The sequence below is a fragment of the Lampetra fluviatilis genome, chromosome 8 (assembly GCF_964198595.1).
Source record: "Lampetra fluviatilis chromosome 8, kcLamFluv1.1, whole genome shotgun sequence".
Classification (NCBI taxonomy): Eukaryota; Metazoa; Chordata; class Hyperoartia; order Petromyzontiformes; family Petromyzontidae; genus Lampetra; species Lampetra fluviatilis.
The window spans coordinates 3,580,388-3,598,992 of NC_136282.1; the positions used below are offsets into that span (position 1 = coordinate 3,580,388).

Genomic DNA, 18,605 nt, shown 5'->3' on the forward strand with positions numbered 1-18,605 from the left:
ACAGGGGGACCCTTGTGTTTACCATGGAGCTATGAAACTAATATACATTTTGACTGCTGTGGAGCACGAGGGAATGGCAAGATATGCATTTAATGCTCAGTCAGATTAGTGTCGACCCAGGCCCAGGTTGAGAGAAAGTGCGCTGTCCATTACGTTCATTGTTCTTCCGTCAACAAATATGCACACCTCTTTACAATTTCACACAATTTACGTAGATTCTGGGGAAAAGGCTGCCCATCCACATTTTTATATTATTTTATTCATATTTGTTATGCAGCCACATGTAAATTCAATTGGGCAAAACACCTCAGGTTTCTATATATATATTTTTTCAAAACCTCCTTTAAATAACATTTAAGTTGAAGTGTGCAGCTATATTCCAACAAGCATTTGACATTGGTGGTCCTGAGCCAGTATCTCTAAAGAAACACAACTGTTGACTTGCCACAAATGAAGTACTTCCATATTTTATACCCCCTCCCCCCATGGGATGATGATGGGCTAAGTCAACACCATACCAGGATTTAAACTCAAAACGTTCCGACGATGGGTCAGGCACTGTGCCACAAAGACTCCTGGCCGATCAGATTATGCATTCAATAACAACACATGGATTAGCTTGAGCAGTTGTGTACACAGATGGCTCTTGATTAGTACTGCAGTTTGAGCACCAGGTTGTCCACTTAATCAGACGCCACGTAAAACTGCATTAAAATGCGCAACTCTTCCGTTGAGAAATGGTGAAGAAGAGGAGAGAGACTGCCTGTGATTTTCATGGGTGAAAAAAACCCGATTTTTCCAGCGGCAGGAATCGGGTTTTTTCTTCAATACAATTAAACCCGATTTCGGGGAATTAAAACCTGGTTTAATGAATACGAAACTCTGATAGGCTTAGGCTGCTTCCTCGTCGGTGCTGCTATCGTACTTGGGGCCGTCGGGCACGGGGTTGTCGTAGAATGCGGGCAGGTTGGTCGTGATGAACACGAGCTTCTCCACAATCGTGGGCGCCAGTGAGTTCCTTAGCTTGGAGTGGATGAAGCCCATCGTTGAGAAGTGCGGTTCTGCAATTAGAACCAGTTAAACCGAATTTCTCCCAATCTCAGATGATCGGGTTTAATATAAAAAGACAATTAAACCCTATTGTAAAAAACCCGACTGTGCCACCCTTGGTGATTTTGCACATCATTAGAACAATTTAATCACCGTTGGATATGATTCCAGGTAATTTTTACTGATATAAACTTTTACCGGGCTTCGTCATATTTGCATTGAGCTTGACTTTGCATCCGTCTTTGTAAAGTTCTCCAATCCTATCCACTGTTTGTGAGAATGACTACAGTACGATGTAAGCAAGTCGAAGGTGATTTACGCATTTTCGTGTTGTTTGGCACGATGACCGACATTTGCGCACCACGTGCTTGGAGCTGCTTCACGAGCAGATTTCTAAATTATGGAATGAAATGTTCACGAATCTCATTATTTTGAACCGACCATTTTTTTGCATTGAAGAAATTGCTTAATGGCAAATACAGCCACACTTTTGAATGCTATTCGTAAAGCCACTCGTGACTAAAACTTGAGTATATGCCATTTTTGTAAATACTCTTAAATAAAGTTGAAACAGCAGAATCAATTCCAGTATCCATAATGTACCTGTAGCCATTTGGGTTTCCTCTGCAAAATAAATCATTATCATTACCAGCCTTGGTCAATCCACGGGTAGATGAAAGCCTCCCCAATCCACAAAATAAATTAATAATCAAAATTTTCTCTGAGACAGTTCATTAATGGACGTTGACTTAAATATATGCTCATGTTGAATTCAACAGTACCTTTATACAACACAAGGGTTATCCAAAACATATAATGAACTCGTCGAAATGAAAATATAAAAAGCAGAATAAAATGAGTAAATTTTCAAGAAAACTAAAATAAATGTTACCATATACAATGAAGAATGTTGTACTGTTCGCACATAATCGATGCTTGATAGTCTTTCATCACTGCCATCCATGGAAATGTTTCGGTGTGTTACAGCCGGTGTGAGTTACAGATGAATGCACTGGCCATATATTTGTCATGGACTATGGGAGATCATATTCCCTTTAGACGGCTCCACAGCATGCACAGTCAGTCAGTCAGGTGTTTGGGTGCCAAAGGATAAAAAAAGGCAGAACTTTTCCAAGAGCTTGATTTTGGCACATTAGAGCAGAGCACTAAAGTCAAAACAAGGATTACTTTCCAAAGGCTTTCTGGAGTAAATGTCAGGGCTTATATATATTTAAATATGTGTGTGCGTTTATTGGCTTATATAGGTGTTAATAACAGCGTTTGCAAGTTAAATGGAGTTTTTTTTATTCTGTATTGTATGTATATGCAGGAGAATGCCAAAGATCCATGCTCTCAAAATCCACAAATGTCGGTACTAATATAATTTGCGGATTACCGGTGTTTGGTGACTGCTCCTGTAGTCCATGGGACCATTGGTCCTGAATTCTGCGAAAAATGTCAGATATTTTTTGATCTCTTCTGGGAGTTAATTCCGTAATCTGCGGCACACTACATCTGCATATTGTTAATATATATTTTAGTTGTAATTTATTGTAATATTTGTTGTAATTTTATGAAAGGTATGCACATTGATAAGAGGCCACCGTCTCCCATCAATTGTTTATTGCTTCAAGCCATTAGTATCTCTAAAAGGCTGCCATTTACTTAGCTATTTGAATCCTTATCATTTTGTCAATAGCTTCTTTGCAATGCAAAATCTTTTAGCGTAGACTATATGGAAGAATTTCCCCATTTGGGGTCTCTAGGAAAATAGTAATACATAGTATCCAAAAATGTTTTGACACGCTTTCCTTATAAAACCGGCACATTTTTCAGAGATCAGCAGAGTGGTGCAGCCAACTCCTCCCATAATCCAAGGAACACCCAAATCAGGGCAACATTTTTTGGGGGAGAATTACAGAACGAGCCACCACGGTACGCCAAGCATTGCGAGAGCCGTGAAAATGGTGCCTCCATATCAACGTGGATTAATGGAGGTTCTGCTGCATAGACAATGACATGTAGTGGAAATAACATTGTGCCTCAAATCCTGGTGGGCCTGGTTTTCATTCCTGACCAGCAGTGAAAACTGGGTTCTAAACCTAGTCTGGTCCTCTCCTGAGTCTTGGCCCATCTTAAGTTTACTTCTTTTCATATTGGTAAGTCAATGTTTTGATACAGTAAATTTAGCTGTGACGGTCCCACCTGTTGCCTCCTAAACGTCGTGATTTATTGATTTATTATTATTATATTTTTATTTTATTTTTTACCTACGTGACTTTACTGAAAAAACCTAAGAGTATTAATCCTTGCAGTCACGAAAGCTTGAAATCTAGAAATAAGTCAATGTTATCATTACCTATGACTTAAGCAACACATAAAGACAATTTAATAGGTAAAGGCTGCAAGAAAACACTCAAAATAATGATGCCCTGTCGTATATACCTGATCATAAGGAGTTCAGCAATGCATATATATGAAGACCTATTTTTTTTTTCAATATACCATGTCATTGAAGTGATACTTTCTCATCTGAATGAAGGCTCTTCATTTTTTTTATCAAAGTTCCATCGTTAAAAAAACATATATTTATCTTCCGTGTTGTGTTTTTCACTTACAAATGCGGTTGCTGTTTGTCCTCAGAATATTTTATGTAATTTTCATTGCATAATGTGCAGCAATATCACACAAGTGTAGTGTGGTGTGACAGTTAAATGGTGTTTATTCTGTATGATTAAAAAGCTTTCACAAGCAAAGCTTTTTACTCAAAATGAGTTCAAAGTCAGCTGAAAGAACGGGTGAGGGATAGGAAAATGTAATCCATTATGCTCAGGTGGCTGCTGTAGAACACACGGATCTGTACACCAGCATTCTTGATGCTTTATTTGGCACTCTCGGCAATGAATGGCTTACTGAGTCATAGAAACTCAACTGACTTGTTCTGGTTGAATAGTAGGGTGTCGTTAAAAAATTGAGGTTAAATGCACACTGGGTGAGCATGTGATTGAGAGAAAAATTGTGTGTGCGAGGATAGCTCAATTTTCACACATATAGAAACAATTTTGTGTGCAGCTATGTGTATGATTTGGTGATGTGGCTCTGTACAAGCGCATTAGCCATTTGTTGCAGAGGTTCACGGTTCGAATCCAGTGGGCCACCCTGGTTATTTACTGCCGGTGCAGTAGTTATGTTACTGCGCACCGTTTGGTTCACAGTGGACGTTAAGTTCCCTTGACGCTGTTTGAAAATGCAGGTCACTGGTTTCCAGTGTTGGGGTCCAAATTTTCCATTTTCGAAATGTTCCACTAAAATATTCCATTGGGATTATATGCATTGCAATCATCGACCCTGACTGCCAGACTGAATGCATACTCTCACAAGCCATGTACTGAGTCACTTTATGCCCATAGGGACAACTGCCACTGGGGGTGCCCTTTCAAATGCTTGAGATGAGATGTAATGTAAAGCGCTTAACATGTGTAAAGTGACCTGATATGCCCTGCAATCTCAAAATTACGATAATTATTAATGAACTACAAATTTTTACTAACTTGTTGTAATGAACAAGAATAGAGTAATCAATTTAGTGTTTTGCCTTGGTAGACTGTGGCTCAAAACAAAAGTTGTTTCGACATATATCAATTTATAATACACGTTTGTATGTTTCCATATTAAGTCGACGCATCTAGGATACCCTGGCTTTAAAGTATATGTGAACTTGACCCTATGTGTTTTGTAAAATATATACTGTAAATTAATTTAAACTGTGAAAGACTTAATGGATAGGTTTAAAGGGGAGGCCACCTCCATCAGATACTACTCTAGGTAATGCACGTGTATACTTCTGTGGAAATGAAGACCTAGCCAACATGACCCTGAATAGGCCAATCATGAAATGTATCCGAGGGGAGCTTATGTTACCATATGATAGAGGAAACCTTGGAGTTAGGCTACCCAAAAAGTTAGTGTAGTTTCGTATGGGTTACTTCATGATTGAATACACATTGTACATGCTATAGTCAGGCAATAACATCACACAACTGCAAACATTAGCATTTAAAAGCCAGACCTGTAATGTGTCAAGTATCACGTGTGTTTGATAAATTGTTATTGTTGTGCTTTAATTCACAGAGGCCTGCTGCTCCAGGAGGAGAACAGACTCAATGAAGCATTGTACTACTACAAGCTGGCCATCGGTGCCCGGCCAACATTGGCCTGTAAGTCTTTGTGGTTCTGCACTATAATAACAATGTGGATTTACATTTTTGTGTGAATAAATAGCCGTCTCTAGACAAGACCATGGTTTATTTTACATATATATATAACACTAGCAGAATACTTGGACAACATTTTAGCAAGGTGTGGATTCAGCAAAGACGGGAATGGCTCTGTGTGTCACAGTCAAGGTTCTGCGTTACCAAGGCATGCATGGCTTTTGAACCGTAGAGTAGCGCAGAATGGCTGAATATATCAGGATATAGAGCCAGAGCAAGACGTGATGCTGCTGCTCTTTCCCCCCCACGCCCAACTTCCCCCCCCTCGTCCCCACCCTTCTGCTGCTGTCGTCCCGGCATCTCCCCATCAAAGATCCGGTGCCACTGCTTGCTTCATTTGTAACAATTTTGTTACTCAGAAGGGACTCCCGGAAAGGCCGCCCCCTCTCTCACACACGCCGCTCTTGCTACTATGGCGCTGTGTGAACGTGCGTACCGGCCCACAGTTGTACATATCAACCACAGTGCAATTCGGATTCATGAAGTCGAAAGAGACGTTGCACAGAGGGTGGGGAGAATGGGCAAACGGAGAGTGCATGGCAGAGAAAAAAACAGAGTGGGAAGCAGCGGAGGAAGAACATGGGGTGTGGATGCAGTCAAACGCGGACGATAAAAGAACGATTGTTCGCCTGGACTTCATTCGGGTGAAGGGTGGGAAAAGGTGTCAGCAGTTTGTGAGCGGGGCAGGGGGCATTAAAAGCAGTGGAGGCAGTAGAGGAGAAGGAGCAACATCCAATTTGGGAAGGGGATGTGCAGGAATTCGACAAAGGCAAAAGTTGCTGGAGTGAAGGGCAGAGCAGGTTACCCCAGCAGGGCCTGGTATGTCGTGGCGTGGTTAGGGTGTGTGTTTTAGCATAGACTAGGAATAGGGGATACCCAGTCTATGGATTGTTATGGAAGGCATCGGAAAGAACGAAACTAATTGTTTAACAAAGGATCTTATAATGATGAAAGGAATACAAAACGTTACCGTGGTCCAAAAGATACTTACCTGTAACATTCCAGTTTTTGATCCTAACCGAATAATTTAGGCATAATGTAGTTAGATAGATTTAAAGGGGAAGCCAGCTCCATCATTAACCTCCTACACTAGTTTTAAATACACATAGTATTATTATTGCACAAATATAAAAGGTTGTCTTTTGTATTTTGAACTGTTACGCCGCTGGGCTAGAGACTGGGTAGCTGGGCTTATTTCTGTGGGGTCTCGGCGGTCCATTGATCGCTAAGAAGACCCTCACATTAACCCAAGCATTGATGCTGTACCCTGGGTTCCATAGGGGAGCCCCTCACACCCATGTGGCTCCAGGGCTAAATATAGTCATTTTACCAAGCTTGCCAATGGGGGAACAAGCATTGCCAATTGACAACATTAACAGTGCTTCATTCACACACTACAGTGCTTTGTCCTCATAAGAAGTGTAGCGTTTGTCAGAAAAGGTGCTCCCGAGATAAGGTGAGCTGAGGTATAAATGGTAGAAAATACACTTATATTTCCATGTTGTGCATGGATAGGATTGAACAACTATAGGAGTGACTGCCCCAATACAATAATCTAAGTGCTTTTCAGCCTGCATCCTTCCATTGCTTCTGCAAGCAACTAGTAATATGTCCTAAGTGTGTCGTGTCTGTTGAATGTAAACCAACTTTAAAGCTCCATCGCTGGCTGTTGACATGAATGTGTACTGGCTCGCATACGTATGCCTTATTTTGCTAACGTGTTGGTTTTCCGCACACTCACGTATCTGCTTTCATCCATATGCCTCTGAGATGTACGATGCACTCACTTGAATATTCCATAACTTCCTTTCTCTTTAATGTGGCATCCCTGGAGAATGTGATGGCTCGTCTTTTAAGGTCGTACGCTGGAGCATTTGTTCTTTATTTTTACATAAATCATGATTCCCTCTTGCTCGTCTGAAGTGCTGTGCTCGCAAGCATGACAATGAAATTAACTGTATCGGTCACAACAGGGGGCTTTGTTGAGAAGTGAAATGGAGATAATTGCCCAAGGCAATGTGCAAGGTTTTGTACACGGCAGGAGTATAGATGACGATTACTCTCTTTACAAGAAAAAATGATGGTGAGTATTTTAAAATGAAACCCACATATCATCGCAATGGCAGATGGCACATCCGAGCCGGTTTTTTTTTGTGCCGTGTTTCTGGCCATTTGGCTGTCACAAGAAGCGTGCGAGTCAGCGCGAGTGGGGTATGAACATCAATGAGTTAATTTTGATTCCGGCCTAAGGCTAACATTAGTGATGAGTGGTTTTGGTCCCAGGCCTGCCCTAGGTCAACTCAGCCTAGTTGCCTGGTGCGATGTGTAAATATCAACACTGAGGAGACAAAGGTGACCGGGGTTAGTTCTGGCTAAGCCAACCCCCGAAATCCAACCTGGCTTTAATAGGTTATCACTAACAGCACTTGCCCTCACAGTTTATGTATACTATACAGGGGACATTGGTCTTTTGTATACGCATGTGTGTCGGTTTGTGTAACTTTGTGAGCATATGTGTATAAGTTTTTGGCTGTATTTACGTGTATATATGTGGGGGGGGGGGGGGGGGAGCTGTAGTGTGCTGTGCTACGAGCCTGGCGACCCGCGTTCGATTCACTCTCATGGCAAACACCAGTGACGATTATCCAAACCAGTCCTGAGCCTCCCCTAGGTCGACTTAACCGCAGTCTGTAAACATCATCACTGGAGAGACAAAGGTGGCCGGACTTGGTGCTGATAATTCAACCCCTTGTGTGCTCCATTGGCCTTCATGGGTGCTCCCTAAGAGCACTTTTCCCAACAGACTGTTCAAGCTCTACGGGGGAATCTTTATCTGTTGTGCATATAAGTTCCCACGAGGTTTAGTGGTGGTGCATTGGATTGAGCATTGCGTTTGCTGCTGAAGACATCAACCTAACCTCTTACGTGCCCTGCCCGCCCGCGCTAGACTCTCCGCTCACAGCATCGCGCGGTCATGCGAGCTAAATGGGGATTGTCTCTCGCCGTGTGTGTGCGCATTGACTTGACGGCAATGGTGGTTGTGGGCCCTCCAGCGGCATACCTCAACACAGGCATCGTGCTGGTGAGCCAAGGCAAGGCGAGCGAGGCTCAAATCGTGTTCCGCGCCTGCGCCGACATCCCCGACGAGCGCCTCAAGGACCCGCAGGCCCACATGACGTCGGTGGCGAGCTGCCTCTACAACCTGGGCAAGGTGCTGCACGAGCAGGACCTTCACCAGGTACGCGAGGGCGGCTGCGCGCCAGGAGGCTTTCTCCCCCGAGGCCTGCGTGCCACGTGCTTCCAACTGCGCCTTTGATCGAGTTGAGAGAACGCGACGGTGATTTTTTTGTCCCACTAAGTGGGGCTGTGTGCATAGATGGTGTCTGTATGTGCCACCGCCCATGTTACAGGCTGTCGAGGGGCCACGTTGAGTTGGCAGCAGAGGGCTCTGCAGAAAAAAAACATTCGTGTACTGGACGTCTATGCTTCCACATCTATGCTCCCCACCCTGAACGGTGTGGTGAAGTATGGTTAAATAGCCCCCATATCCAACAGTGAGAGGACACCCCCATTCAACAGTGGGTTGACAAAGGGCCTGGTCATGTGCTTGTTTATGAATATATTGAAAGAGGCAGAAATAAAAAGTACAAAAAAATTCCCCAACTTTGGCATTAACAACGTCTCATAATGCATATATATGAACAAAAAGAAAATACGTGTAAGCTAACACATGCCGAACTATGGTGTGTGGCCCAGAATGTTAGGCTGCTATACATTTTTGTTTGTTACAGGGCAGCATTAATGACAGGCGTTTCTAATATTTCGTTAATGTGTGCTAATGCACCACTGCCAACACATTCTGTAAAATTGTATTTTAACTTTGATCAAAACACTGCAGAGATTCTTATGAGGGTGACCCCCGAGTGAACCCCAAGGCTCCTGAGAAATTAGGTGTGTGCTTTCCTGTCTTTTTACTGCAAATGTCTAGTTTTCTTGCTGTGAAATTGTGTCATGCTTTGTTTTCACAAAACTCACATTGGGAGCTGTAGGAAACGTGTACGTGACTGTCTGCAACTTTGTAGACATTTGTAAGTGGTTTCCAACTGCCATGCTGTGAAGTATCAAATACAGTACAACGATAAGTAATTTCACCACCTTTCCATCTTTGTTCTCTTATAAAGAAGAAACATTTCTGTAAATACATCATGAGCGTTATTGTGGAGAAGATAAGCAACCAAATAAATAAGCACACAATTCCTCCTTTACATATCCGTCTCTAAATAAAATAGAAAAATATTTATTACAAAATCCATCAGCTGTGCACGGCCTTCTGGAAGTGCATAACTTAAGCAGCATGTTTCAAGACAAGCAAACTCTGGAACAGTGTCAACACACAGTGTCTCATCAACAGTCAGGCTTGCATGAATCATTGCTGGAGAACTCCCAATCTTACAGGGAACGACCCTTTTCTTTTATGCTACGAGATCCCAGTTTGACGCAAAATGATAATAAACACAACTCAAAATAATTAGCATTCTTGTGGAAAATATAAATAGTAAAATAAATGAAGAATGTCTCTTTCATATATCAATCTCTCCATATCAAAATCAAAGTTTTTCTTACACTATCCAAATTCTGGAGTCTGCCTGTCTTAAATAATTGCAGATGAAATTATCCACTGCCAGAATGACCATACAGTTGATGTGCTGTATAATATATATTTTGGGTTAAGTGGAGAAATATACATAAACCGAGAATGTGGAGGTAATAAAGCATTGTATGTATTTAGCTAGTGATGTGCATTGTGTGAATGAGGTCAATATATCTATTGCGTTAGCAGGACAGGTTTATCATTCATTAGATTACATAAACCACTTATGAAGAACAGAGAGAAGAATTTGAGTATAAATCGATGGGTGTTTTAGAAAAGTTTATAACTTTACAGGTTAAGGGACTGAACTCTAACAAAGTAATTGTAAACAAATATCCCGATCTTAGGATATAAAATTAAACCATATTTAATTTTTCCAGGTAAGGGCTACTGAGCTAAAAAGCTGAACGTGTAATTTAGGAATACATCATAGCAAGGAAGTGTCGTAGATGGAACAGGAGGTTGTGATGCGTGGGGAAAATGTCCAAGACAGAAGAGGGAAGGTTTCTGAGAAGGGCATTGGATTGGCACCCAGAGATCGTTGACTGAGCCGAAGACCTACACTCATATGGTGGGAATATGAACATCAGATCTTGGAGGACGGATGTCTAAAGCAGCTGTGGGATCAAGGAAAATTATGGGAATAATGGCAATAGAATAAAAAACATTGGAAACGATGGCCTCTCGGCCTTGACTTTTCTGGTAAATATGTTTTGGTATTAGCATCTTGGCGCAAAGTAAATATTTTCTGTATCAAACTATCCCCATCATCTAAAACACTTAGCAATGGCTAAGAAATCACATTATGTGCTTGGACCAACAGATAGCTTCCGGTGTAATATATATCATATATTTCATTGGTCATAATAATATTAAGTACTGGATTATTCAATTGCGGCTCCTCCAATTATATACATTTATGCATGTGTTTCCTTGCCTTGCAACATCAAATAATTTACTGCACTGGTCCTGTTCCGTAATGTGGGTAAATTAAATGTAAACAGAAGAAATAATGCATTGAGTTGTTTTCGTTAATAAGGCACCATCTACACTTATTCATGGACTCCCTCTGGACACACCATAGGTTAACGTGACCTGCACTCTGTTTCTAAAGCAAGGACATTGGGACAAAATAACAGTTTTTATAGACGTGAGTAAAAAAAGTAATCACATTTCACTTTGAAGAATGCAGGCAAAGTGGAAGACAGAGGGTAATTTGAATTATTTTTTTAAATGGATGATCTTTTATTTTGGATGCCCTTTCCTTGCCCTTGTGTTTCGAACATTCACACTGAATGTTCCAAGGCAACACATTAGTTATCAGCCGCTACATGAAGATGTTGCAGCATTTACAACCAAAATGGGTTGGCTTTGTAAGCATTGTGATTGATCCAAACACAGTGTGGGATTTTATTTTGCCCTTTCTGAGGCTCAATAAAAATGTTGACGGTGCAATTCAACACACATGTTTAGAGAGTATGCAATGACCGTAAAGAGTGGTGGTGCTTAAGAGTCTATAGAGACACGAGGCAATAGAGACTTGTCATCTGTATGGAGAAGACCAGTTATTGAGTCATCGTGGACTTTTGGAAAGGGCAGTGAGCTAAAATAACAAAACAATACTTTAAATGGATTTGATCATTAAAATAAATGTACTAATATGTTTGGAGAAGACGTTTTAAAGAACATTGCTTACTTTGGCATATGGTTCAGAAACATGGCTACTGACATGGTTCAGAAATTGTCAAAAAAACTGAAAACATGCAAAACGGAGGCTGGTGAGATTCGTGCTTGGAATTCCACTCTGAGACGGAAACAGGATCGCATGAATCAGAGAACAAATGCAAATTTGAAATGTCATGTTGGCTATTAAGGAAAGCAAGTGAGTTTGGGCTGATGGACAAGACTCACGGAAAGGCAGCCCAAAGAAAGAGCATGCTGGAGAGGGACCACCATGGAGACGGAATCATCTCAAGTACAGCAGTGAAATGGATTGTGGAATTGCAAGGATGGTGATGGCTTGAAGAGGGTTTCATCCAGCAGTGGATAGACTATGGATGATGATGATAATGATGACAGTCATCACTTAAATAATAAAGTAAAGAAAAATAAACTACTCTATGGTACTCTTTGGTTCTTTCGGTAAAGTCACCTAAAGTCACTCTATGGTACTGTGATGATTTCAATTGGCCGTCATGTGAATTGGGTTAATCGTCAAGACTTCTCAAGAGAACATTGATAAGCAAGCCATATATACTTCAAGGCTGCTGACATAAATTGCCTGTTACCCAGCTCAACAGATGTTTCCATGGCAGCAGAATGCAGTTGTTGAAGGTGCCCTGCAACACACTGCACGGATCGATGTAATAATCAAATGTGGTCTTGGAGCTGCGATGACATGTTGGGATGGACACCTCTGGCTGCTTAGACAGAATCAGCTCGTGGCTGGCCAGGTTAATAGAAACGGGCCTCATAAGCAGCGCCGGATAATGAGCCTTAGGCCTTCATATGTTGCAGGCCCTCCATGTCACATTGAAGTAACAGCTAAGCGACGGTATGCGCAGCCATCGGGGCATTTTTTTAATCTTCGAAGTACGATGACATCATTCATGATTTTGTCACAGCTAAAACTATGGGTGGGGGGGGAGGGGGAAACGTTTGAAGAAATTAGTGAAGTGAGTCATTTATGTTTGATGCATTTGCTTTGAGTCGCATATTACATCTTATTTTTATATAGGTAAATAAAGAAATGTTTGAACATTTCATGAAAAAAAATTCTAAGTGTAAAACATTCCCTCCTAATTAGCCTTAGGCCCCTGATAATCTGAACCCGGCCCTGCTCGTAAGTCATAGTATTAGTGCCTCCACGCTCAAACACAGCAATGGGCAGTGTTCATCTCAATCAATGGGCCCTGAGCCACCAACAATTAACTGAATCAGATTGAGAAGAACTACAACCACTAGATACCCATGAGACTATCCCTCATTCCCAACAAATAAGTAAACAGTGCAAGGAAATTATTTAAATTTAGGACCATTTCTAATCATATACTGTGTTCCCATCTCCGATGCTGGTTTTGGCCGAGTGGTGAAAATTCCATATTGCAGTGGCAGACTCATATTTTCATCTGACTCTCATTTACGATGTGGTATTGATCAGGTGGTGCTCAATTCACAGGCCAAAAATGGACGGTCAGGTGAATTTACCCTAAGCATTAAATTATAGTCTTGTGATCATGAGCCATATGTTACAGCAACCGTATTATACTGGATTTCCAATTAACGATGTGGAGGCCTTGATATTATTGGGACAATTTTTTATAAGCAATTAATTTCCATAAATTTTTTTACAGCTATTTTCCAAAGTTACTTACATATTGGACGAACTTCCCAACATCCCAGATGTCCCAGATGTTGGGAAGTTGCTCAGCAACACTCCTTGAGATTGCAGAAATTTAACAACAACGTGCATTTATGGTCAAAAATTATAACACTGAAAAATAGGTTGTACTTTTGAAAGTGATTTTCCATTCGTGTTTTAAAAGTCAAGGCTTGGTCTGTTTGGTCGCGTGCTATTAGTAGCCTATATCAGATACTCTTTTGGAATGTCCATTATGTCTGTTGTTCAGTGCAAGGACTTTCTGTCCAGTGCTACCTGCGTGCCCCGTTGATGGGAATATTATTTTCAAAACAAGTACGTTATGCAACAGTCATCATAGAGTTCTTAATATATTCATTTACTCTACCTCATTCCTCTCGTCGGCTAAATTGTTCACAAATGCATACGGGTGAATAGTGCTGATTGTATCTGATCTTGTCAGATCTCAGAAGCTAAGCAGGGGGGAGCCTAGTTTAGTTCCTTGATAGATGATAACCAGGGCTATCCAGGTGTTAACTGTGTCGAGATGTGAAGTGACCAGAATATATTAGCATGGAATTTCACCCCCTCGTATCTATCTGCTAGTCGTAGAGTTACCTTCCACAAGCCGAACACCCATTCATGTAATCGTCCAAACATGTCAACACAGTATCCTTGTGAAAAAAGTATTTAGTCTCCGTAATGCCCTTCTTGTTAAAGAATGATCATTTATTCACTTATTTACAAATCCAGTTATCTCCACATCACGTTTTTAATGTGAATGAGTTGTATTTATATATACAGTATTTAAGCAACTGATACTGTATTTAGCACAGCAAAATTCCAGTAATCCGCGGTGATTTGGGGAGGCAATTTAGTGGATCTTCTCATCCGTGATGCACCTCAGAGGTTAGTCCCGTAATCCACAGAAACATGTTGCATTGACGCAGTGTGCCAGGGATTACAGCAGGAATTGGCCTCTTCCAAAAAAGATCCAGAAATCCGCAATGTTTTGCGGATTTATGAATCAACAAATTCCACGGATTATGGGAGGAGCTGCGAACTGAGAGGTAGTCTGTAAATTATATGAACTCGTGGATTATTGCAGTGCAGATTGTAATCCTGTCCTACTGCAAAGGCAGATGTCTTTGCCTATTGAACATATAACTGTTTGAGTAACCCTGGAAGATTACAGCTGTGTGTCTGTAATTGTATTGATATCCATAACATATTGCCTCTGGCAAGTTGGAATTACATTTCTGTAAAAAAAACATGAGCTGTATGCTTCTTTTGCATGGATAAGAGGCATACAGTATAGGCACGGATAAATGCAGATAATAGAATCTGCCCAGGGCACTTCCCATAACAGAGTGGACAGGGGGAGTTTCATTTAAATGTTTTTATCTCTTATGCAATGGTAAACTGGGGAAGCAATACTTTTCTCAAACTGGTAATGGCACTGACCCACAACGGCTTACTCTTATGAAAATAGTAGAATTTAAATTTGTAAGGCCTATTTCATCCGTAGATCCCAATGGGCCATGTATGGAAAACAGGGCATACATATAAGCAGGGTAAACGGCGAGTATTAGGGAGTAAAGGCTAATTTAAAGAGGTGAGTTTTCAAGACAGACTTAAACGGTGTTTAAAGTGTACTTTACTGCATATTCTCAGATTAACATGATATATTGTTATGTATATGACTACATTAACCCCCCTCTGATCTTCACACCTGATAGGATCACAGTGATGGGATCACAGTGATGACATCACCATTTCTTTCTTTAAGACCAAAACAGGAGGACTTCTTCACAATTTTGGCTAATCGCCTATTGAAGCTGGTTGTTAATCACCAGCGAAACGTCATACACGAATTGTAAATATTGTGGGTTTACTCTCCAACACACTGGTGTGCTGAAGTAGTAACCAATTGGCATGTTCTGTTTACGTGACGAACCTTACAAATTGGCTGTGTTGGGTGGTGGCAGGTTTAACAACACATTCCTATTTATGCGATCTAATCCCAAAAAAAAACGTAAATTGTGGATACATATTCTCTCATTCAGCCAGGGCCATGCCATCAGCTGTGAGAGAATATGCAAGCGTGGTCCTTCGATTAGTTATTGACAAATAAATTACAGGTCGTGTCGTGCTCACTCGCTTTCTCCTAAAGGTTAATTTATCTCCAGCTTCAGATTTGCAGGATAATTTAGCATCGCTTGCTTATCAAGAATGTGTTTATTTCAGAAGTGGCAATAAGCCTGAAAACAGTGTCACCGAAATATAACATAATAATTTAAAGCAGTTCTGCTTCTTGGATAACAGCCAACAGACATTTTAGGACTATAAAAAGCATACAATATGTATTTCGGCTTTGTGAAATTTCATAACACGAAACTTTTTGTTGTATCTGTCTTGTCTGCTCGAATCTGCCTAGAAAAATGATATGTGGCAGCATTATAATGAGAAAACATTTTCAATGTATTCCACAAGGTATGTTGAAGTATAATACTGTTTTGACTTAAAACAAACAAGATAACTTTCCCTCTGAAAAGACAGTGTCCTTTATTCATCTGTCAGGCCATCATAGAATATGACAGCTACTTTACTCTGGACCAGTGGAACTGATGTTTCTCAAGAGTGGCTTTGTTGGCCACCAAATTGACTTGGTACAGATTCTCCTTAATATGCATGTGTGACTGACGGTGATAATGGTTTGTGTCCAACTGCACAACGGGGGTTGGCTGTGTTAACTGAATCCCTACCACAGCAACCGCTAAAATCTAACAGTTGTTTACGATGCTTGTAAATTACACTTACCTTATTTTAGTTTCTACTCTAGTAAAAAGATATAAATGCTCTGAACATACAATTCAGGGGGCTTGTAAGGCATGCGATATATGCCTATAAAAATATGCAGCAGCAAACCCCAAGTCTAGCAAGCATCGACATAAGGCCCAAATCTCTTGTGAAAATTTGGATTTTGTCCTGGTTAAATATTGCGAGCCTCAAGCATAACTCCTTAGATTATTCATTGAGTCAAATATACTTTAACCGTTACGTTTTGCTTTGATAAAAAGTTAAAAGTTGTGCTTGAACACTTATTGTTGCATATTTAAATTATTGAATTAACACTTGGATGTGCATGTAAATTTAATCCTAGTCGTAATACAAAATGGCATAGCAAGTTACCATTTTGTTGATGTTTTGTAAACCTAAACCATATTACTTTAAACCTGTCATGACATTACATTAACATGTTTTTTCTATTCACAGAATACTAAAATATATTTTCTTCAAGGCACAATAGTGTCACGTTGACAAAAGACAAATAGTTCACTACTTTAGCCCACCGGTGTGTTGAAGAGTGAAACCACAACATTTACAATTTTTGAGTTAGACGTTTCGCTGGTAATTGTATCCAGCATGATCGGGCAATTCGCCAAAATGGTGAGGTTCTGCTCTTGCTCCCGATTGTGTGTTGTGTGTAATCCCGATAGTGTGTTGTGTGTAATCCTGTATGCAATATTTGTTGTGCCAGTCTCAGGCAATAGTGAATCACATTTAAAACGTAATCTACTGCATTTGAAGTCAAAGCACAAACCAGGCAATAAATTGTGCGGTTAGGCACAACATTGGAATGTAAAATACAAAGACACAAATTACCCACACCCAGCAATGAATCTCTTCTGCCATTGCAGGACAATCTAATGTTGATGTTTGGAAGGTTCACAAAACAGTGATTTTTTTATTTAGAGCATTTAATGGCCCTGCTAATGTTGACTGTGTTCTGATGTTATGCTCATAAGGATATGAGCATAACATTTTAAATGTTAGCTATACATCTGAGGACATTTTGTGATGTACTTACAAGACCAGAGACCAATTAAGATGTGTTATGTATTTGGAAGGGAGATATGAAATGCCTTGTAGTTAAAACAAGGGCCTTTATTAATTGTGGGTGCATTTAATTAATCTTGTAAAAGGCATTTTAAACTTGGGATTTTGGGCTACTAAATATGAGATTTGGACAATTGCCCACACATTGTAAAATAATAAGTAACGATTTATTTAAAGCCCCTAATAAATCTACTGCTGAATGTACCCTCCCGACATTGTTTGACCATGTATCACCACAATGGCAGCTACCGCTTGGTGAAGTGGACCCAGAACTAGTTCAGACATCACTCACCACTGATATTCAGCGTGGCTGTGAATCAAACTCAGGTTGTCAGGTTCATAGTTCGAGCATAAATTAGTGTAACTGGTCAAATAAACATTGCCAAGACCAGACGGTGCGTCTGCTGTAATCATAGCCAAATATATTCATACATTATATTTAAATTAAAAGTAATCTATGCCTCGATTTTCCTGGCTGGCTACTGGATGGGATGGTCTCTAACCCAACACTAACTCTATTGTTCGTGGCTGCTGGATGGGATCCTCTCTAACCCAACACTAACTCTATTGTTAGTGGCTGCTGGATGGGATCCTCTCTAACCCAACACTAACTCTATTGTTAGTGGCTGCTGGATGGGATCCTCTCTAACCCAACACTAACTCTATTGTTAGTGGCTGCTGGATGGGATGGTCTCTAACCCAACACTAACTCTATTGTTCGTGGCTGCTGGATGGGATCCTCTCTAACCCAACACTAACTCTATTGTTCGTGGCTGCTGGATGGGATCCTCTCTAACCCAACACTAACTCTATTGTTAGTGGCTGCTGGATGGGATCCTCTCTAACCCAACACTAACTCTATTGTTAGTGGCTGCTGGATGGGATCCTCTCTAACCCAACACTAACTCTATTGTTAGTGGCTGCTGGATGGGATCCTCTCTAACCCAACACTAACTCTATTGTTAGTGGCTGCTGCAGGCCGTTCTCCATTGAAAATAGTTGGGTACCTTTTCCATTTGTGCCCCTTTTTATGTATTTTTTTGCCAGAATATCGTTTCAATCCTAAAAAAGATTATTTTTTGTTTAAACCCTCACAATACATATTTTTGGTATTTAATTGTGTAAAAACGCATATTACTTGCAGTGCTCTTGAGTACATAATTGTGAAAATAGTATGAACATAACAGCCACCTATTTTTTTCCGTTACAGAGCAACGGGTTGTTTACTAATGTTTCCATTGATTTAATTTTCAAGCGGTCTGAATTCATGCTGGTATTATACTGCTGAGCATTAAGTGTGAAATAGGAGTTAAATAATGATAATAAATAATGAGGGCTTGAAAATTGAATTAATTTGTTAATTAATATATTT

The 18,605-nt window shown here is 40.5% G+C and overlaps 1 protein-coding gene across 1 annotated transcript in view; it reads left to right on the top strand.

Moving 5' to 3' along the window:
- TMTC2 (transmembrane O-mannosyltransferase targeting cadherins 2) overlaps positions 1–18,605 on the top strand; it is a 273,918-nt gene that overhangs the window by 214,931 nt on the left and 40,382 nt on the right. Inside the window, exons 7-8 of the mRNA XM_078858886.1 lie at positions 5,182–5,267; positions 8,378–8,562. Coding sequence (XP_078715012.1) covers positions 5,182–5,267; positions 8,378–8,562 — 271 coding nt within the window. The remainder of the gene's footprint in view (positions 1–5,181; positions 5,268–8,377; positions 8,563–18,605) is intronic.